Raw genomic sequence first — 23200 nt, 5'->3', positions numbered from 1 at the left:
TTTTTTTTCATTGCTTAAATAGGAGTGATAACACACAGGGCTGTCAGGAGGACTGTAAGAGATAACGTATATAAGAGTGCTTCATAAATTAGAAGGAAATGCAAAAATACTAGCTAACTTCAGAGAGAAAATTTCAATTTCCTGGCTTCCTGTCTCACCCCCCCCCCAAATTCTAATTCTCTTCTTAGTCCCACCAGATATAGTCCTGCTGAATCTCCAGGGTCCCACTAGAAAGTCCTCCACTTGATCCTCTCCCAACCCGATGGTGATAGAAACACATTCCTTTCCTATTCCTCACTTTCAGTACAGCCTCCTCCTCACTCACTGTGACTGAGAACAGGCACAAGAGTTCCAGTTCTGGATCTGCAACTTATTCCATAACCCGCAATCAAATTACATCCTCTTCTCTGAGCCTATTTCTTCGTTGAGAAAATGGGGATAATAATGGTAATGATACCATAGAATCATTGTGAGGAATGAGTTAAGGACTCACGTATTGCCAGACACATAGTAAACTCTTAACCATAATAATAAAAGCCATGGCTTTTTGTCCAAAGGTTCTTCAGTTTTAAAAAAGAGGGGGGTCACCTCAGTACAAAAGCAAGGTGGGGCAATCTAGCTGTGATGTCCATCACTTTTCAATTTAATTTTTATTTGATATTGGAATATAGATGATATACAATGTCGTGTAAGTTTCGGGTGTACAGCAAAGCGATTCAGTTACACACATACCAATTTTTTTTTTCAGATTCTTTCCCCATATAGGTTATTACAGAATACTGAGTAGAGTTCCCTGTGCTGTCACTTTCTGATATCTGGAGTTGATTTGACCGGCCAAATAGAAGTGCAAAAACATGCTACTCACTCTCCCTGTTTGTCAGTCAGCAAAGATGTATTGAGCATTTACTGGACACCAAGGCACTGGGGGAATACAACCCCCACCCTTAAGGAGTCTGGTCGGAGACCTAAGCGCTTAAGAAAAAGGTCATAGCCCAGGCACCACTATCAAATTGGCAATGGTACATCCTGATTGCAGGCTCCAGAGTGTTCGTGAAGGCAAAAAACACAAACCAGCTAAGGGTAAGCATTAACTGATATAGCAGAGTTATTAGATAATATGGAAGGATTTAAAGAAATGCAAACAGGTTTGGGGGTTTTTTAATGAGCTGGGGGGAGTTCATGATATATTCTGGATGTTAACCCCTTATCAGATATATGAGTCACATGATATAAACATTCTTGAATAATATGCTCCTTTGCAAAGGACTATAAAAGGGTGGATGCATTACAGTAATTTTTTCTTACAAAACAAAAATGAAACATTCATAAGGAAAAAATATTAGAAGAACATATATCAGAATATAGCCAACTATATCAGGTTGATACAAAGAATGGTTTTTCTTTTCTTGTTTTTCCCTGGTGCATTCTATACATCCAAGTTTTCTGCATCAAATTTATATTATTTTTATAATTAGGGAAATTGTCACTAAAGTTATTATTATTATTGGTATTAAAGGTAGAGTCCTAGAAAATAAAAAGAAATGCAAACAACTATCTCCTTCTAGGCCACTTAGTCATTCAACAAACATTTGCAGTGTGCCTACTTCCAAACCAGATGCTGAGGAAAGAGGGGTGAGTCAGCCACTGTCCTGTTCTCAAGGATGATAACACATAACATTTGGGGGAGGGGTGTTTTTTTGTTTACAAAGCTCTTCCATGTTGGATTTCATTTGATCCTCCCAACAAAGAGAAAACAGGCTCAGCACTGAAATTACCCCCATTAGCAAATACTGAAATTGGGCATTATCCTTTGACAAAATGAGAAAAACTAGCCAGGCTCATAACCAGGCCTTTTACCTCTAAAGTAAAGGCCTGTCACTAGCCCTCAACCATCTAATGTTAATACTGATTTCCCTTGGGGTGAAGGAAACCCTTCAAACTCATCTGAACTAATCAGGATCTGATGGCTGCAGTAGTTCTATCTTATTTCCAAATCCCCACCACCTTTAAAACAGGCTTTCACTCTTCTCAGGAGAGAATGCAAATTTCTAGCTTCCAGTTCATTTTGGGTTGGGGAATGGCCAGGCTGTTCTTCCAATTTTCAAAGAAGAGGGTCATGTTACTTTCAAGATGTGGTAAAGGAAAGAAAATAAAAATGAATTCAAGAAGGTTCAACACGTGTTTTGACAGTCTCTGCCTCAACTAACTTCTCCCAAGCTGGGCGACATGGAGAAACCAAGAGTTGCAAGAGTGAACCAAGTAGAGCTGGAATACAGCAGAGAGAATCAAAGGAGGCTATAAAGGTGAGGAAATGTCTGGAGTTCCCTTTGTGGTGCAGCAGAAATGAATCCGACTAGGAACCATGAGGTTGCAGGTTCGATCCCTGGACTTGCTTGGGTTAAGGATCCAGCATTGCGGTGAGCTGTGGTGTAGGTTGCAGACGAGGCTCAGATCTGAAGTTGCAGTGGCTCTGGCGTAGGCCGGCAGCAACAGCTCCAATTCGACCCCTAGCCTGGGAACCTCCATATGCCGAGGGTGTGGCCCTAAAAGGACAAAAGACAAAAAAAAAAGGGAGGGAGGGAATGTCTGAGTGGAAGTCTGGATGGATGGATAGGAGTTTTCAAGAAGACAAGCAAGGAAATGGCTATGGAAGCTTGCCTTTGTGCTCTATGCTTTTCACCTAAGACCTAGCAGCCTGCACCGTGGTTGTCTCCCTCCACACTGTCCTCCTAACTAAATATTAAGATTCACGGGGCAAAATGTAGGTCTCATCAATTCCATGGTTCCAATACATGGCACAGAGGGCCTGGCACAGTCTTAGTACAATGAGCTAGGTAGGAATTAGCCCTTGAAGCCAGCTCTAAATCACCAGATTAGAGATAAACTGCTTTACTTTATTAAAGAACATGAAAATGAAAGGCAAAAAATATCTCAGCTATGCCCCAACTCACCATTTCAAAGCACATTTAAACAGAATGCAGCAACATTTTACAACAGTTCCTGAAGAAATGCTGTCCATATTTCCCCATCAAAAACACAGAAGCAACAAGCCCTCACAGTGAACCATTAGCCCTACTTGTTCATCAGAGAAAGCAGACATTTAGCCTGGAGCTGCAGACAGGAGCAGCACAACCCCCTCCAACAGCAGACAACAGCCTGTGCATCTGGAGGGTAGATGTTTTATCACCATAAAGGGAAGCTCTGCCAGGCGGATACAGCATGGGTGGAGCTGGCAGCAGATGGGGTGAGTTAAAGAGGGTGGGGGTTAGGAGGGAGAGTGCTATAAATTTCTCAAGAACAAGGTCTAGCTCTTACGTATATCTGTCTGCCTGGTGCCTGGCCCGGCCCCAGGTGCCACAGGACCACCTGTACCCTTGCGCAAGTTGTATTCCTACAAGGGCACCCTCCCAAGGAGTCTCAAGCTGGGGACAAAATCAGGCTAGGCCCAATGCCCTGTCTGACTGCACATGGAAGAAGGGGCACCTTTCTTGAATTATTATGCCAAGAGAGGGTGATTTTTCAAAATTGGTCCGCCCAGAGGATGTGCTATTTTTAAAAAGCTATGACCAGGACAGCTGACTTTTTCTTTTTTTTGTCTTTTTGCTATTTCTTGGGCCGCCCCTGCAGCCTGTGGAGGTTCCCAGGCTAGGGGTCAAATGGGAGCCATAGCCACCGGCCTATGCCAGAGCCACAGCAACACGGGATCCGAGCTGCGTCTTCGACCTACACCACAGCTCACGGCAATGCCGGATCGTTAACCCACTGAGCAAGGGCAGGGACCGAACCTGCAACCTCATGGTTCCTAGTCGGATTCGTTAACCACTGCGCCACGACGGGAACTCCCAGCTGACTTTTTCTAATTGCAATGCTCAAAGAATGTGTCTTTGCCTAAAGATTCCACCAAAAGCAGTGGCTTTTCCTCATTGGTTCATCCAGAGGAGGCACCCTTTTGCCACCCCTCTACCCAGAGGGCACACCTAATTTGCTATATATGCTACCAGCTCCCACTGACATCTAACAGGAGTTCAATACACATCAACTGGTATGCAAGGAGTCCTCGCCTTCACTGGCTCTTCCCCCTCTGTCACCACCTCCTCCCCATGTGCAGCAGATAGTCTTGAAATTACAGGCACAGAATGTAAAGCCTCTGTGCCCAGTCAATAACAGTTGCTTCCTAAATCTACCCTTTTCATTAATTTGGAATTACAAGGGGAAAGATTGCACTGTGTTCTTTCACAACGGGGAGTAAACTTATGTAACTCATTATTCCGAGAAGTAAAAGCAGCAAGAAATTGGAATACAGTGAGACTTAGCTCTCCAGAAGCCTCAAGACTTGGGTCTCTCTTCAGAGGAGGGTTTCCCAGGAGCTGGATTCTTCTCCCCTTCTTTTCATACTGATTCGTTTCTTTAATTTTCACCATTTTGAGTGGAATTCTTCCTGAAAACACACTTAGCCTTCTTCAATTGATTCCTCTGAAGATGCTTCTGCCTCTTCTCCATGCCTTGTTTGTCATCCTCGGCATCAGTTATTTGCCAGGAATGCAAGCTAGAGGGGCTGCCTTTAGTATCTCTCCCCCCGATCACAGCCGATAGAGGGGATACAAAAGTGCCCCCTCTATAGTTTTCCCCTCTCCCTTTTGTCCCTGTCCCAGTATTTTTCAGGGTCACCTAACTGGATGTCTCAGGACCCCAAAATAGCCACAGGAGAGGTTCTGCTTTCTAAGTCAGTGCAGCCACAGACCCTGGAGATCTCTTTGGACCAGTCGTCTTCCTGCCTCTGGGCAGCTGCTGGCCAAGATCCTTATTCTCTAACTCTCTTTCTATTGGGATCGTGAGGGGAAAACGAAGATAAATACTTCTTCTGAATTGCATTTGTTGGGAGTTCCCTGATGGCCTAGCCGTTAAGGATCTGGCGCTGTGACTACTGTGGCTGGGGTTCGATCCTTGGCCCAGGAACTTCTTTCTATATGGTATGGGTGTAGTCAAAAAATAAACAAATAAGTTGCATTTGTTGAAGTAGACATTGGTTTAAAAATACTAAGCACATCTATACAGTTGTTCTCACTATTACACACTATCATTAACACACAAAATGGTATGCCACGTAAGAGAATTCAGGACAGCACGAAGTCCAATCCAGATGTTAAATCAGAGGCAAACCATTTCACCTCCTTTTTATGATTTTTAGCATAGCCTAATTTAGAACACCTAAATATTACAAAGTGGAAGTTTCCTTCTTCATCCCCAGACTCCAACAACACTGTGCATAGCGGAATCTTTATATCTTTTCACAAAGAAAGGTAAATTGAGGTTAACTTGATGTCGGGTTCCAACCCAATAATGTCAAGAGTGATATTAGGGGAGTTCCCGTCGTAGCTCAATGGTTAAGGAACCCAACTAGTAGCCATGAGGATGAGGGTTCAATCCCTGGCCTCACTCAGTGGATTAAGGATCCAACATTGCCGTGAGCTGTGTGGTGTAGGTCGCAGGCACAGCTCAGATCCCATGTTGCTGTTGCTGTGGCTACGGCTGTGGCTGACAGCTACAGCTCCAATTCAACCCCTAGCCTGGGAACCTCCATATGCCGCAAGTGAGGCCCTAAAATGGGTGATATTAAGTAGCTAGGACATAAGAAAACAAAAATACTGTTCTCATCTAAAATGTCAGTGGTTGTTGATGACATGTTATGACCCAAAAAATGTAAAATAAAAGATTATTTACTCTGTCTTGGAGTTCCCATCGTGGCTCAGTGGTTAACGAATCCGACTAGGAACCAGTAGTTTTCAGGTTCAAGGATCTGGCGTTGCCGTGAGCTGTGGTGTAGGTCACAGACGCGGCTTGGATCCCGCGTTGCTGTGTCTCTGGTGTAGGCCAGTGGCTACAGCTCCGATTCCATCCCTAGCCTGGGAACCTCCATACGCCGCGAGTGCAGCCCTAAAAAGACAAAAAAAAATTATTTACTCTGTCTTAACATATATTTATTTTTTATTAATAAAATTAAAATGGGCTTCATTTTTCTAATTTCCTGTGTTTTCTTATAAAGTCAAAAATGTGTATTATCTATAAACTTGGTATTTTATTATTGATTACATTGAATTCATCCATGAGATATTTTTGGTCACATGTTAAGCTGCATTATAGTTCATGCTCATTAGTCACAAATATATTGTAATTATTCAGACTCTGGATGGTCTCTTTCAGCTTTAACCATCTATACCACCGCAGTGGTTGTCACCATGGCAGCACATCTGAATCACCTAGGAGGTTCTTTTGAAAATCCTGGTTCATGGGCCTCATTCCACCCCACCCCCATAAATTCCAGTTTTATTGGTATGGGGTGGGACCACGGCATTAGTAACTTTTTTAAGCTCTCCAAGTAATTCAGATGTGCAGCCAGGGTCTATATTTTTGGCTGTAATTTTTTAAACGAAAAAAAAAATCAACCAAACAAGCAGTGTGAAGGATTCCACTCAGGGAGATGACTGAATTGCCTGGTGGTCTGGGCATGCTGTAGACATCACAAGCTGTGCCCATGACCTTGAGGCTGCCTGGCTGTGAGATCAGGGCTTACTGGCTCTAAATCCATGCTGGTGAAAGTTAGGCCTTCAGGCAAGCTGCCAAATATGTCACTGAAACATCCTGAGGCCCCATAGGTTTTGTGAGAAGATGTCTCTTCACCCACAAACCAAGCTAGGTTCTATAAAATTGGCGAGCCAAGCTAGGAGCCATGAAACCATTCCAAGGGAAGAGGTGACCAGAGAGCCAGCAGGACACTTGGACGAGAGCTCTGCCCCAAGGCAGGGGATGCTGCCTAACTGTGCGACCTGAGTCCATCCTCTGCTGCTTCAGTAAGGCCCCTCCTTGGCGTCCCAGCCTGGCAAGTCCTGTGGTCAGCCAGCACCACACATTCTGTGACAATAAACATCTCAGAGCTGCCAGGACTTGTGGTGGTGCCTCGGCTTCAGTTCCAAAGAATGTTTTCCCCCTTGGTTGGCGAGGCAGTAAACAGATGTCAGTGGGGGAGAACGAAGGGAGGAGTCAAAGGAAAGCAAAATCTCCGGGTTAGGAGAGATGGGCCGACAGCCTCAAAAGCAAGCTGCGGCTCCTCTGTGGGCACACAGGCGTTCTTTACACATTCTGCAAAAGGGAAGACTGGCTGCACTTTGGAGCTGTCCAGGAAACATTCTTATTATAACTTCATCTTGACAGTATCCCCATCCGGGGATTTCAAAAGGTTTTGTGGAATTTCATCCTCTCTTTTTATGCTTTTTAGGGCCACACCTACAGCATCTGGAAGTTCCCAGGCTAAGGGTCAAATCAGAGCTATAGCTGCCAGCCTACACCACAGCCACAGCAAACCACGTCTTCAACCTACACCACAGCTCACGGCAACACCAGATCCTCAACCCACTGAGCAAGGCCAGGGATCGAACCCACATCCTCATGGGTTCATTAACCACTGAGCCATGAAGGGAACTCCGAATTTCATCCTCTTAGGATTTAGTGATTGCATATGGGATCGTGGCACATGGGCCAGGCATTTTCAAGGCAGTATTTTGGATCCTGTCAACAACCTTCTGAACTGGGGAGCATTAAGACCCTTTTTACAGATGAGAGGCTGGTTCTGAGACTCCTTGGTCAGCTTATAAGTGCTGGGCGAGTCAGACTGAAAGCCACAGCTGCTGCTTCCAAGTCCCAAGATTCTTTTCCTTAACATGTCATATCATTAATTTTTTTCTATTTCTTAAAAGTAACCCATGGGAGTTTCCAGGTGGCCTAGTGGTTAAGGATTTGGCATTGTCACTGCTGTGGTTTGGATCACTGTTGAGGCATGGGTTAGATCCCTGACCCAGGAACTTCCTCAGGCCGAGCACGCAGCCAAAAAAACCAAAAAAAGAAGGAGTTCCCGTCGTGGTGCAGTGGTTAACGAATCCGACTAGGAACCATGAGGTTGCGGGTTTGGTCCCTGCCCTTGCTCAGTGGGTTAACGATCCGGCGTTGCCGTGAGCTGTGGTGTAGGTTGCAGACGCGGCTCGGATCCCGTGTTGCTGTGGCTCTGGCGTAGGCCGGTGGCTACAGTTCCGATTCGACCCCTAGCCTGGGAACCTCCATATGCCGCGGGAGCGGCCCAAGAAATAGCAACAACAACAAAAGACAAAATAAATAAATAAATAAATAAACCAAAAAAAGTAGCACATGTTCATTTAAGAAATTTTGAGAAATACAGAAAGGTATAAAGAAAACAAATAAGAGTTCCCACTGTGGCTCAGTGGGTTAAGAACCCAACTAGTATCCATGAGTATGCATGTTCGATCCCTGGCTTCATTCAGTGGGTTAAAGATCCAGCGTTGCTGCAAGCTGTGGTGTAGGTCAGACATGGCTTGGATCTGGCGGTGCTGTGACTGTGGCATAGGCCAGCAGCTGCAGCTCCAATTCGACCCCTAGCCTGGGAACTTCCATATGCTGCAGGTGCAGCCCTAAAGATAAAAAAAAAAAAGAAAACAAATAACACCCACTCCCATGATCTCATTAAGATAACCATCGCTATCTTTGTTATCATTTGCTATCATTGTCATCACCCTGAGATAACAACCATTGTTAACATTTTGGCATCTACCTCTCCAGTTTCTTTCTTATGTGTGTTTTACTTCAAATAATATTGTACATGTAATTTAATACCTTCGTTTTTCACTCAGCATTACTCCTGCACATTTCCACATATCCTCAAATATTTGTTTCAGAGCATGATTTTTCTTAGCTGTCTAGTATTCTATTACTTAAACCTGTCAACATGTACTGAACAACACCCAATTATTGAACAAGTTGTTTTCATTTTTCGGTTAATATAAATCACCAAAAGACGCAGTGAGCATCTGTGAGCATTTTCCCCACAATATCTGACCATTTCTTTAGCATAAGGTCCTGGAAGTGGAACTACTGGGTCAAGGGGGATAGGAGCATAAAATGATGCTACTAGAATTGCTGACAACTGTGACAGAGTGGAGAGTACCCAAAGCCTGCTGGTGGAGGAGACCTCACTCCCCTCCCGGCCTGCTGGTTGGGGAGAACAATATGAGTTTGACTATTCTGCAGATACTGGGAATCAGACTATAAATTGCCAGGCAGTTAATTACACTGTTCTCAGAAGCAAATGATATCACTTAAAATAAAAACAGCTGAATCATTTTTAAAACCCATCTCCTTTTTGAGTCCACTTTCCAAATGAAAAAAAAAAATACTTTTCTGATTTTCCCCTAGATGAATTACAGACCATTCTTAAGAACCTATGCTGTTTAGACAGAAAAAAAATGGAAGAAAATATACAGTCAAACCTCAAATGTCCCCACTGACAAAAAAGCAGGGGCGTGAATAATGTATTTTGCTCTGCAGTGCAACCGGATCACACAGCCAGGACATACTGGCAGGTAGATTCTTTCTTTCTCTCCCTCTTTCTGTCTCACTGTAGCATGGAGCCCCTCCTAGGGGGACCCAGGACCTGGCTCTGCAAAGCAGGGAGGGGCCGAGGTCGACCAGGTCTCATCTGCCCAAAGATAATGAAAACTTAAACATAGATCAAGAAAAATCTGCAGGTTAACTATTAACGGCTTCATTTGAACCTTCCCAAGACTCTCCCAGTAACCAGCTCCTTGGTCAGCAAATAGAATGTTGGGGCCTCCCCACCCCACCTCCACTCTGAGGGCTCACTCTGAGTCAGGAGGGGCCTTGCAGCTTCTCCTCCTGAATCACTGGAGTTTGTTCCTCCCCCACACTAGCCCTCTCACATATCTAGGGCCTCGCACAGGCTACCTCCTGAGCCAGGAATTCCCTCCCCCTCCTTCTTCAATTGGCCAGCTCCAGATCATCCTTCAGAACTCAGACACCACATCCTCCCCCAAGCTTTTCCAAGCCTCTGGGCTGAATTAGGTGAGTTTCCTCTGCCTTTTGATAACCCCCTAGCAGTATAAAGACGCCAGGTTCTCCCCGCTGGACCTCATTCTAGCTCGGCTCTACATCCCCAGAAATCAGTACAAGGTCAGGCCCAGAGTCAGGTGCTCAATAAATGTGTGATAGTTAGATTCTTTCTTGAACTTAAGAGAACTTGAACTTAATACGTATTTATTAAGTGCCAAACACTATTTTAGGGACTGGAGATATGGCAGTAAAAACAGATAAAAATCTCTGCCCTTAAGAAGCTTACCTTCTATTGAAGATCTTACATTTTAGAAAAAGAGAGAGGAAGGAAAGGAGGGAGGGATGGGAGGAAGGAGGGACAGAGATTGCTCAAACCTCTCAAGTTAAAGGACTGAGTCTGGCGGTCTTGTGCACAATCAAACCTACTGCCTCACACACAAAGCACCTTGTTTTGAGCCTCCTTGGGCAAACACAGTCCATACACCTCCTGTTTGTGGCACTATTCATGTAGCTTTGCCCATTAAGTTACTGCTATCCTATGCAAGTTTCTCAAAACATAAAAAATAGAACTACTATACAATCCAGCACTTCCACTTCTGAGTATTTCTCCAAAGAAAGTGAAAATGCTAATTCATAAAGGTACATACACCCATATGCTCATTGCAGCATTATTCCCAACAGCCAAGATATGGAAGCAACCTAAGTGCCCATCAATAGGTGAATGGATAAAGAAGATGTGAGATATATATATACATGCATATACATAATACACAATGGGATACTACTCAGTCATAAAAAGGAATGAAATCTTGCCATTTACAACAACATGGATGGATCTAGAGGGTTTTAAGCTTAGTGAAATGTCATATAAAGGAAGACAAATATCATATGATATGTGGAATCTAAAAAAAACAAAACAAATGAACAAACATAACAAAACAGAAACAGAGTCCTAGATACAGAGAACAAACAGGTGGTTACCAGAAGGGAGATGGGTGGGGAGGATGAGTGAAATTGGTGAGGATGAGTGAAAAACTTCCAGTTACAAAATAAATGAGTCTTAGGGATAAAATGTACAGCATGGGAAATACAGTTAATAATAATATAATATCTTTGTGTGGCAACAGATAGTAACTGGACTTATCATGTCGATCAATTTGTAATGTATAGAAATATCAAATCACTGTATTATGTACCAGGAACTATAGTGCTGTTGGTCAATTATACTTAAAAAAAAAAAAAACTCACAGAAAAAGAGATTAGACTTATGGTTACCAGAGGGAACGGGGTCACGGGAGGGTGAATTGGATGAAGGTGGCCAAAAGGTACAAACTTCCACATATAATATAAGTACTACAGATATAATGTAATACATGATAAATATAATTAACATCACTGTGTGTTAGATATGAAAGTTGTTAAGAGAGTAAATCCTAAGAGTTCTCATCACAAGGAAAAAAATTTTTTTCTCTCTTTTATCTTGTATCCATATGAGATGATGGATGTTGACTAAACTCACTGTGGTAATCACTACATGATGTTTGTAAGTCAGATTATCACCCTGTACACCTTGAATTTATGCAATGCTGAATGTCAGTTGTATCTCGATAAAACTGGAAGAAAAGTAAATAAATAAAGTGGAAAAAAGACATATTGCCATCTTGCATGCTCTAACTTGAAACTTTTTATGAGGGATTATCTGAGTGAAATCGTGGAATTCTGCAGAGCAGGGAAAAGCCAAGAGCTTGAACAAGGGAGGTTAGGTGAATGGTTTCCAACTGAGAGTAGAAGACTCTAGAAGACTCTAGATAACTCTAGAGGAGTTATTGCAAGAAGTCCATGAGTCTGAAAATCCACCAAGCATTGTTCATCTACTGAATAAGCACTACTCTGCCTATGTGTGAAGAGAAGATCATCAATTTTAAATCTACAAATTCATGTAAAAGCACTGCTGAATTGAAAGTAGCATTCCAGCGTTGTTGTTGTTGTTATTGTTTTGGCCATGCTTGAAGCATGTAGAAGTTCCAGGGCCAAGGATCGAACCCGTGCCACAGGAGTGACAACACCAGATCCTCAACCCTCTGAGCCACCAGGGAACTCTGCATTCTAGCATCGTTTGGATTTTATTTCTATTTGTTTACCATAGGGGATTCTAAAAAGTCTGAACTCCATCCTTGCACCCCAAATCAGACTGAATGGAAAATCCTATGGTGTGTGTGAACTGGAGTCTGGATTCTGGTTATCAGCTCTCTCCAATGTAGAGAAGACCGGATGCCCAGACACCCTGAGCTGACGTGGTGGGAAGCAAGATGGCACCCACCCCTGTAGACTGGGAGCTCTTCAAAGGGAGAGACTGGGGCTTATTTAAACCTGTGCATCTCTAGCACCCAGCACGAGGGTGAGGGGTGGGGAGGAGACAGGACCCGCACAAAGCTGTGCCCTCTCTTCAAGGCTAGAAAGTGATGATCTGAGGCAAAGGTTGATTCGAGGCCCTCAGAAAGGGTATATGGAGCAGCAAAGCTAGTAAGCCTGTTAAGCTACTTAAGCTTTGCAGAATAATAAATCCATACTTTGGAAATATATATAAATATGCTTTTGGTAATAATTTTACCTTCTCATTCCCGTTAGCTTTTAATAAAAATGCCTTTGGAAATGCCAACCAGGCTCTGCTCTAATAACAGACAATAGTCAGAATGTGGGTGTGTGACAAGGAGTGTCCACAACTGGATTAAGAGCTATCAGGGAGAATAGCGGGCATAAAGATGACCAAAGGAATGTGAGGGAAAGACTCAATGGAAAGGTGACCTTCAGAGGACAGTGCCAGAGTCACTGGCCCAATCACTCCTTCCCACCTGAAGATTGTTTTTCCAAGGCTATTTCCCACTGAAAGCCTAAAGTCAACTGTGTTGTGTTTAACAAGGGAGCAAGTTGCATCACATCTATTCTCCACATGAAGCAAGGTAGACCTTCCTTCCTCCCCTCAGCCTCCATCTCATTTCCCAAGTCCCAGTTGCAAGAATCGCAGAAGGCCTGTTCTCTAGAGCAGCTCTTAGTTCCCAAAGGTAGCAGGAGTTATTCCTCATTCTGAATGAGGTCCAGCTAGTAAAAAAATGCCATGGCAGTGACACTCAATCGGCAGCTGACTTTGAACTTAGCGTCCCTGGAGAGGGCAGAGCACTGGCTTGGATGTCAGAAGCCCTGGCTTCTAGGGCAAGGCCTCCTGCCACGGACCTGCTGGGTGGCCTAGCCAGTGCCACACTCCCCAATAGGCAGATCAAGTCCATGCTTAGGGCACCAACAACAGGAGTTCGAAAGAGAGAGAGAATGAAAGAATCTAATAAGAAGCTGTTTTAATTTCAACGCACGGATGGAGCTTTGAATAATTTTTTAAAATAACATTTTATTTGAAGGTTTAGTATTGCTTTCATTTGGAATTACATATGGAACAGAACTACAATCTTTCCAGCACTTAGGGCTACTAAAGGTCTTGAGCCAGCCAGGTGCCTTTAGACAAGTCCTTTCCCTTTTAGGGGCCTCAGTAGTCAAGTGCCACGGCGCCCATAATGGTTAATGACCAAATTTATTAAACTGACCCCACCCAAGCCAGAGAAGTACAGGGACAAAGGATGCAAATTAACCACCCTCCTCCTGACACCTAACTGACTCCATAAAGATCAAAATTGACCCCAAGAGCCATAACTTGAATCTTCTCCTATTACTCTACTATTCTGCCATCCTGACACTTTTATCACCTTAGCTATTCCTGCATCTAAAAAAGGAGAGGAGTTCCCACTGCGGCACAGTGGGTTAAGAATCTGCAGTGGCTCAGGTCACTCCAGTGGCATGGGTTCAATCCCCTGCCTGGCACAGTGGATTACAGGATCCATCATTACCCTGTGGTGTAGGTTGCAGCTGCAGCTCGGATTCAATCCCTGGCTGGGGAACTTCCATATGCCATGGGTGCAGCCATAAAAAAATTAAAATTAAAAAATAGATAAAAAATTTAAAAGGAGAAGATTAAATGTCTTGTTTCTAAAGTGGAGGAAGTTCTAGTGGATATTTTGCTATCCAAATTTCCAGGGAAGATGTTTTCAACACATGGAAATACCATGAAGCAGACCAGGAATTTCATGGCCTTTAAAAGAAAATGGGCTTGCTCCCCCTCCCCACTCTGTCAAGCCACTGCCCCAACAGTCTCTGGGGCTGACAGCTAGGTCAGAGAGGAAAGTGAGCCATGGTAGAGTGCCTGTTCCAGGTCCCCCAAGTTCCCCCTGCTCCATCCAACTCAAGCAGCTCTCACGGTCAGATTCAGGGTCTACCACACCTCACCTAATGGTAAACTGGCTGTAGTCTAGGAGTGCCGCTTTCATTTTTTCACCTCCATATAGATTTCATCTCCCTTCACACTGGAATTAAGATTTAAACATAAATAAACCAGCTGTCCTTTCTGACTTGGAGCCAGAGCTACCACAAAGTTGGAAAATCAAAAGGCAGGAATTTTACATAAAGATGAAGAGGGAGTTTCCACCATTAACCCAACTGGCTGTATTCAAGCCAAAATCATTGCAAGAAGGAAGAGAGCATCTTTCCCACAGCAAGTTCATGAGCTAGTGTAACATGATAGCTCCCCAGTGTTATTAAACATACCTAGTGTTGTCTAGTGCTTCAGTGACTTCCTTGCTCACACAGGAGGTATTATACCCCCAGGCCAATGGCCTGATTGCTTTTGTAATTATCATCTAAGCACCTACAAACATTAAATAGATCTCTGAGGGAGAAATTGGAAAGCTTCGATTGACTCAGCATATGGCAGCAGGCATGGAGCTATTTCCCACTGGTTTTGACCATGCCATTCTTGAGATGAAGAGCACAGAGTCCAGGACACGAATGCAATAAAAGGAGCCACATTCAAATCCAGATGCAAGGAAAAAAGCACATGTGCTAGGCAGGGCAATGCCAAGGGTACAGCAACAGCCACAGATCCACATCCAGAGGAGCTTGGTGCAATGCTGGAGCACGCCCTCTCCTCTTTCCAACCCCCATCCCCCACCCCAGACCAGTTACAAGAACTTCTGGAGCAGTCTCAAAGGGGTTCAAGTTACCAAAGAACAGCCTTCAGTGGAGGAGAGGGTGTTGCCAGGCAACCAGGCCAGCCCAGTCACACCCTTGTAACCTTGAAGATGGTGGGGCATGACCCCTGATTGTGGAGAGGAACACCTCAGCTCTTTTAGCATCAACTTTCTCCTCCTTTACCTCTCTCCCTCTCCTCTCCCTGTCCTCCCCCTACCGCCTCCTGGCCCAGCCAGGCTGCAGTGCAGTCTCCTCAAGCCTGAAGGCAAAGGGCCCGTCTGATTTGTCATTACTCAGTCCGGAGGTGGCAGCCAAGCTGTCCCTGCAGGGAGGCTCCAAGCTGCTGGCCTGTCAGGTGTCATTCACTCTAGTCATGCTGCTTCCAAACCTTCCTTCCTCCCTCCCAGTTCTTTCCTGCCCCCATGGCCAAAGAAATAGCTAGAGCAAGAATTTGGAAATCCAGCCAGAGAAAGGATATGCAAGGTAACATGCTGACTGGGAATGCTGCCCACCAGCAAAATGGTCAATCATGGAGTAGGAGTGCTAGGAGGAAAAGACATGCAGAAGAAAAGGGCAAGGCCTGACAGTGGGGGTGGGGGGAACACCATATTTATTTGGAATCGAAAATAATATACAACCTGCTGAACACCTTGTTGAAGCTTACGCCCAAGCGACAAGGGGGTGGCCAGATGGTACACTGATTATGCTCCCCAACTCCCTTTGAATTTGGCACTTGTGCTCAGATCATTGCTGAGAAGGCCTAATTTAAGTGCTCCGCACTCAAAGCTCCTGAAGAGAAAAGCATGCATTGGGAACCTCAAGGGGAGTCTGGGGTAGGGCATTAGACCAGAAAATGGAAAACCAGATCTTCTGCCAAATTAAGGTAGCTGTGTTCCATTTCCGCAGCAGGCCCCCCAGTGCCTCTGAGCCTAGAGACAGGTACACTCTTAAAGGCAAGTGGCCACCCCCAAAATGAGAGATGGCCATTCTCCTAACTCTTGCAAACTTCAAAGAAACCAACCCAATGCAATTTATCCTAAGAATTGCTTCCTTCCTCTCAAAGCTATCCATTGCATAATGCCATCTCTTTTTAACTCAGCAGATCACTGGTCCCAAGGCGACTTGGTGAAGCCATGCTTTCCCTCCCTTGGACAGGGCCTGAGGACAGAAAGGTGCAATCTGGAAAAGCAGAGCCTCCTCACAATCCTTAACTTATCCTGCTGAACTCAGTAGGTGGCTCTCTGCAAGCTGTGTGGGATTTTGAAAACGACTCCCCAAGGTGACTTATCAAATTTCTCCTAGGCTAATCCTGGTAGTCAGTGAGATCCCAGAAAAAAATCAACAATGACCTTCTTACCTTCTCTGTTAACTGAGAACTAACCAGACCTTAGCCCCAGCTTTCCCAGTCCTCTACCATGCAGAGATTTCTGGTCCCATGTCTACATTCTATCTGGCAGTCATCTGTGTCTTCCATCTTCCTTTCCCCACTGGACCCAGTTCATTTTCTCCACCAGAGATCTTCACCATCTACCTCAGAAGTCAGAGAGTTTTTGGAAGAGGGATGCCAGAACCTGTGACTGATATCTGCCAGAAGGGGTGGAAGCAGAGCAAGGTGAGGTCTGCAATGGAGAGGGGCTGACCAAGGCAATTCTTTCTCAAGGCAGCTGGAGGCTTGCAATCACCAGTCAGTCAGTAGCCATATTTTGCCTCCATTCAAAACTTCCTGTCCACACTGCTCCTTTTCTCCCCAACTTTCTGGTGGTGCCAATTGGCCCTGGTACCTGGCATACCCCAGCTGTGGTCAACATTTCCAGCACATTCAGTCCCCTTGCTTTCAGCAAAAGTCCCCGAACGCTAAGGGATCATTGCGCATTTCCATGGAGAGAGGATTCCCCATTCAAAGTGTTGGGGACAAAGTAGTAAAGCACAAGGGCTCGAGTTGCCCTCCCGTCCTATCAGGGTTCCTGCGTACTCAGCCAGGGCACCACTGGGTTTCTCAGGCATGACTGATTTCTAAAGGAATCACAAAACCGCTGGCAACTGCTTTAAATGGTCCTCCTGAACAAGTCTGTGCAGCAGGACCCTAGGAGTCAGGGGGGCAAAGAAGCCGGCGGGGAGGGGAAAGAGTCCTCCTCGCCACCCTCTCCGGCCTCTCCTGGAGCACCGGCCCAGAACTCGCGGAGAAAAGCAGGCACACGAGTTCTCAGACAATCTTCTGACAGAGAGCCGCGATCACGCTCCAGCGCGAAGTTACACAGTCCGTAGGCACCGCCGCGTAGTAGCCGGCGGCTCGGGCGCGCTTTCCAAAGTGGCCGAGCTCCTAGACTGGAGCAAAGACGCCAGCGGCGCGGCCATTTGGTTCCCAACGCCGCGTAGATGAGGACGCCTCAGGCCTGGGGGCGGCGCCGAAGCCGTCCGAACCCAGTGGCTCCCAGGGGCCGCCGCAGGTCCCCCCGCCTTTCCCCCCAGATCCCCAGAAGGCAGTCGCCAAACCGCAGGGCTGGGAGCCCCGAGGGCACATGGCCACTCGGGACGGCGCAGCCAGGTCCAGGAGCAGGAAGTTCCAGCGGGAGAGCGGCGGGCGTGGAGTCAGGGAAATGGGATCCCCTCGCTCCCGAGGGGGAGGGAGGGGAGGGGAGAGAAGAGGAGGGGAGAGCCAGCCCGGAGGGCGGGGGAGGGGTGGGTGCGGAGCGGGCGCGGGCTGGCGCCCCCAGAGGCGGGGTGCACGCGGGGCCGCGGGCCGCCCAGGCGCGGCTTACCTAGCTCTTCATCGTCGTCCTCCGGGCCGAGCAGACGGCAGGGAAGGCGGCGGCGGAGGCGCACGGTGCGGCGGAACAGGCTGTCGGTGCGGCGCCCCAGGGCCAGCAGGTGCCCCTCGAGGTCCTCGAGCAGAGCCAGCGAGTGGCCACAGAGGTCGGCGAGCTGCCGGAGCAGGCTGAGCGCAGCCAGGTGGCTCACGTCGCGGAGCTCGGTCAGCGGCTGTGGCGGGTTGCGCGGGCACAGGCGTTGGGGCACCACCGTGCGCCTGTAGAAAGGCATCCCGGGCGCGGGCGCCGGGGACCAGCCTGGCGGCACGGCTGGTTCGCCCCGAGCGGCGTTCCTGGCCCGAGCGCCCCTGAGCGGCGGCCCCAGCAGAAGGCCAGTGCAGAAGGCCCCGGTGCGCGGGCCGGCGAGCTGGCGGGCGCCGAAGACGCGGGCGGGTGGGCGGGCTGACCGGTTCCCAGCCTGGAGCGCCGGCTCCCCCCGGGGCTGCACACTCGCTGGAGCCACCAGTCCCTCTGACTCTGGTTCTCTGGGCTCCTCCTCCCCGCCTTTCTCCACCTCCTCCCTCGCTCTGCTACTTCGGGATCCCCCCACCCACCCACCCCCCCCCTTTTTTTTTTCTTTTGCGGTCAGAGATTCCCAGATTAACGCTTGATCCAGGAGAGGAGGGAAAGGGAAGTAGGAGTAAAAACATCGAGCTGGAGCGTGAAAGAAGGGATGTCTGCGTGAGGCGGGTGTGTGTGTGTGTGTGTGTGTGTGTGTGTGTGGTGTGTGTGTGATGTTCATTCGTTACAGTATGTGAGCCTGTGCCCTCCTGCATAGTTCCAGTCCCAGTACTGATAGTTAAAGTACTTTTCTGCTTTTTTTTTTAACTTTTTCTTCGTAAATAAAAATGCAAGCGCACCCGTGCCCACACTAGCTAGTAACCAGCGGAACCCACCGAATAATCTGACTGCATTCGTCTAGCTTTCCTTCCCCAAAGTTGTACTCAGTGCCACGCACAGGCTAGATGACTAGACAGTGAGTACAGCCTTCTAGCGCCCGCATCTTGGAAATGAGGGGGCGGGGGCGGCGGAGCCATATATCTTTCTGGACTGCTGAGGAGGGCAGTATCTTTGGGCAGTCCAGCAGTGCCTGGACTACTGTAAAGGCTCTGGAATGAATGAATGAATGAATGAGTGAAAACAAAGCCATTCTCTGGAACAATAGATTCAGTTGAGATAGAAGGACATGGCTCCATATTTTAAGCAAAAAGGGAGCCCAGGTCCCTCTCCTCCTGGTGAGGCCTTCTGGTTAAGATGGGCTCTATGTCTGGCCTCACTGGGCTCCTGGGATGTCTACCCAGGAAATGATACAGGAGCCGGGGTATGCTTTCAGTCCTGGCAACCCCATGGTCATGTCCTGATTTCTCCCATTCTAGAAGGTAGAAGAGAGGAGGATACTGGCATCCTCAGAAAAGCAGAGTGCCCAAGTGTGCTTATGTCCCAGTGCACTTGGGGAGTTTCCACTTAGAACATTTCTTTTCAACACAGCAAGCTCCCATCTGATTCTCCTCCAACCCACTTCTTTGACTTTTGGTGTGCTTCACTTCTTCCTTCTGGTAATTTTCTCCTCATCTTTCCTCCTAAAAATGTTCCCATCCTTATAATCCCTTATAGTCTTTTCATAAAACACCTTGAAAATGGGGACCTGCTGTATAGCACAGAGAAATCTACCCAATATTCTGTGATAATCTATGTGGGAAAAGAATTTGAAAGAGAATGGATATGCATACATGTATAACAGAATCACTTTGTTGTATCCCAGAAATCATCACAAACTTGTAAATCAACTATAAACAATAAAACTTAAAAAATGAAGAAAGATACATGCACCCCAATGTTCACTGCAGCACTATTTACAATAGCCAAGACATGGAAGCAACCTAAATGTCCATCAGCAGAGGATTGGATAAAGAAGATGTGGTACATATATACAATGGAATATTACTCAGCCATAAAAAGAATGAAATGATGCCATTTTCAGCAACATGTATGGACCTAGAGATTATCATAATAAGTGAAGTAAATCAGAAAGAGAAAAACAAATACCATATGATATCACTTACATGTGGAATCTAAAATATGACACAAGTGAACTCATCTACAAAAGAGAAACCGACTCATAGATATAGAGGACAGATTTATGGTTGCCAAGGGTGAGGCAGGTTGGGGAGGGATGGATTGGGAATATTTGGGTGAGGCAAAATATTATATATACGATGGATAAACAAGTTCCTGCTGTATAACATGGGAAATTATATTCAATATCCTGTAATAAACCATAATGGAAAGAATACAAAAAAGAATATGAGTATGTATAACTGAATAACTTTTCTGTACAGCAGAAATTAACACAACACAGTAAATCAACTACATTAAAATAAATTTAAAATAAAATAAAACACCTTGAGCAGAATATGTGTGCACTAGTGATCCTGAATGTGGCCTGCTTTCATTCACTCCTTCAGAGAATTGTCCCTCTGGCAGTTCAAGAAGGCTCTACAACTAGTTAAGAGCAATCTGATGACCCTTTTCAGTAAATAGCTATCCCTTGTTCAGTAAATTGGATCACGAATAGTAGAAAAGTTGGGGGTCTAATTCAAATACAAATAAACAAATGGACAAAAGCCCCTTTTCTGAACTCTAAAGTCCGGTTTCAGAATGAGGACCTGACATTCTCTATTTGGCAAACTCAAACCTGAGCCAAGAGAGTGACTGGCAGAAAGTAGGGACTTGGCTGGACTCTCCAGGGATACTTTTCCTTGACCTATGGGCTGTTGAGGCTGATCTCTGTTCAGAGAGAAAAAGAAATGAGGTACCAGCAGATTGAAGGAGACTGTGTGGGCAGAGCTTCACTGCCAGAGGGCAGCAAGCCTGGGCCAGGCTTGGTGTCTGAGCCACCCTCACTACTCTGATTCCTGAAGCTGATGAATCTTTCAGGGCTCTCTAAGAACAAACTCAACAAACTCAACTCCAAGCAAATCAGTGTTGGCCCCAAGCCCTTCCCCCCCAGCCAAGTCAGCCTCTTCAGTGCACTGGCCCTGGCTTTCATCAAGGAAACATCAAGGACTTGCAATGGGGCCACCTCAGACCAGAGCCCCTCCTCCCTTCCCAGGCCCAGAGCCTCACTGCACGTAGCATGGAAGAAGTCATGGGAATACGTATCAGTTTCCACCTTGCTTCATATCTCCAGTCTCTTCCCAACAGGAAAGGTGAGAGGCTAGCCTGGATGTAGAGAGCCTCTGAGGAAGGATCACAGGGGCCTGGCTTCAGTCTGTGGAGGGAGAGTTGGGGTTCTAGAAGTGCCACACTCCGGCCAACCTGGAGCAGGCAAGCAGCTAAGGTGAAAAGTCCTGCCTCATGTTCCCAAATCACCCCCACCCCCAAGCACAGCATCTTTACAATCATCCTTGTTTCATAGTAATAATATTTCTTTTGTAATTATATTTTCTCTCCCTCTAGACTGTTAATTCCATGAGAGTAAGAACCAAGTCTGTCTTGCTCCGTGCTGTACACCCAGGACCAAACCTAGCAAGTGGCACACAGGAGATGCTCAGAAAATGTATGCTGATGAATGAATGAATGAAGCTGGATTAGAGTCAGAGCCTGTTGCAAAGAGCCTTACTAAAAGATTTAACTTGGCCCAGCGGGGGCAGCAGAGAATCATCATGAATTCTGGAGCAGAAAGCTGCCTGACACAGGGAAGGGGCAAGGACGATATGCCCCACTTGCACCCATGTCTCCAGGGCCAAGTAGCCAGAAAGTGCTCTTTGAATGAAATATTTACTATGATTTGTCTATAAATCTTGGCACTCTGCATTCTGAGAAGCCCCTAATAACCAAGCCAGACCTAAAAATTCTGGGTGCTTTCTACCCGCCCATCAGCTCCTGAACTCCCGGCCTGTAGTAATTCATCTGTCACTATGCTCTGAGTTGCCATCTGAGCATGAGTAAGGCTCACCTGTGGAATCGGACCTAGGTCTGGCCTAGAAGCAGAGACTATGAAAGAATGGCCAGAGGGGTAGGAGGGAAACAGAAGAGCTGACTACTCACGACCATCAAGGCCTCTACTGTCCTTCCCCCCTCCTGTCCCGCCTAACTACCTGCTGCTAAGAACGTATAATTTCTTTTTCTTTTTTTTTTTGTCTTTTTGTCTTTTGAGGGCTACACCCTTGGCATATGGAGGGTCCAGGCTAGGGGTCTAATCGGAGCTGTTCCTGCTGGCCTACGCCAGAGCCACAGAAACCCCAGATCCGAGCCGCGTCTGTGACCTACACCACAGCTCATGGCAATGCCGGATCCTCAACCCACTGAGCGAGGCCAGGGATTGAACCTGCAACCTCATGGTTCCTAGTTGGATTCATTTCCAATTGTACCATGACGGGAACTCCCCGAACCTTGAATTTCAATCAAAACTGAATTTGAAATAAGTAACCTAGGAAGTACCATTTCTCTTCCTCCACATTGACAGTTTCTACAGCTGCAAAATGAAATTTTATGAGCAAACCTCATCCAGCCTACCCAACTTCCCAGTACAGCCCTCCGTCTAATTTCACAGTGAGGAACAAGAAAGCTGTGCCCCCTTTGGCTCCCTCTCAAATATACCCAAACAGCAGCATCTTGGTGGCTAAGCAGAGATGCAAATTTTCTCCCTGACATTCTTCTAGAGTCAATCAGTTGTTTTATCTATGTTGTAAGAGTACACCTTCTATCCCACACCCTCTTGCCAGGAGACTCCATAAAGATGCTTTCCTCATGCATGAAAAAAATATATATAGCCAGCAGGGGAACAAAAAGGCTGCTCCTCAATCCCAACTGTGACATTCTGTTGTTCCCTGGTTCTAAGTGTCTATACCAAGAGAGATTAACAAGAATTGGCAAATACTAGACTGACTCTTTTTCAAAAAATGTCTCCTATCCTTTTGGATGCTAAGGCTTGGCTCTGCAGTAAAGAACACAGGTAAACTGTCTCTCCTCACACAGGCCCAAAGAAAGTAGCCCGAAGAAAGCAAACTGGCAGCTTTTGGCTTTTCAATCAGAACAGAGTCCGCATTCAATCAACAAGGCAGACAGAACCCATGCTAATTAACCCCATGCTCTGAAAAGAGGGGGAGTGGGGAATGGAGCTGTGCTACAAGATGTGAGAGAAGAGAGCACGCTCCTGCCCTTGAAGCAGCCCAGGCTGTGGAGCTGGGAGGGGTGCACCCCAGAGCTGGGCCTCCAGGAGCGGACTGGAAACTTACACAGCCATCAATCACCTCCCAGGGCAATAGGCATGTAAGCCTAAAATGGCTCAAGGTCCTCAAATAAAGTCCTCTCAGCCCAGACTCAATGCTTCACACACACGATGCAGGGCAAAGCCTTCAAGAATTCCATGAGGAAATAAACCTTTATTTCAAAAATAAACTTTGATG

General features: G+C 46.3%; 1 protein-coding gene across 1 annotated transcript in view; it reads right to left on the bottom strand.

Moving 5' to 3' along the window:
- The window catches only part of LOC125118047 (uncharacterized), a 130753-nt gene that overhangs the window by 105450 nt on the left and 2103 nt on the right, over nucleotides 1-23200 (bottom strand). Inside the window, exons 2-3 of the mRNA XM_047764213.1 lie at nucleotides 18748-18898; nucleotides 17742-18395 (exon numbers count right to left, since the gene is read on the bottom strand). Coding sequence (XP_047620169.1) covers nucleotides 17742-18395; nucleotides 18748-18898 — 805 coding nt within the window. The remainder of the gene's footprint in view (nucleotides 1-17741; nucleotides 18396-18747; nucleotides 18899-23200) is intronic.

The sequence above is a fragment of the Phacochoerus africanus genome, chromosome X (genome assembly GCF_016906955.1).
Source record: "Phacochoerus africanus isolate WHEZ1 chromosome X, ROS_Pafr_v1, whole genome shotgun sequence".
Classification (NCBI taxonomy): domain Eukaryota; kingdom Metazoa; phylum Chordata; class Mammalia; order Artiodactyla; family Suidae; genus Phacochoerus; species Phacochoerus africanus.
The sequence above is the reverse complement of the archived record's forward strand: the minus strand, read 5'-3'. Positions and strand labels throughout refer to the sequence as shown.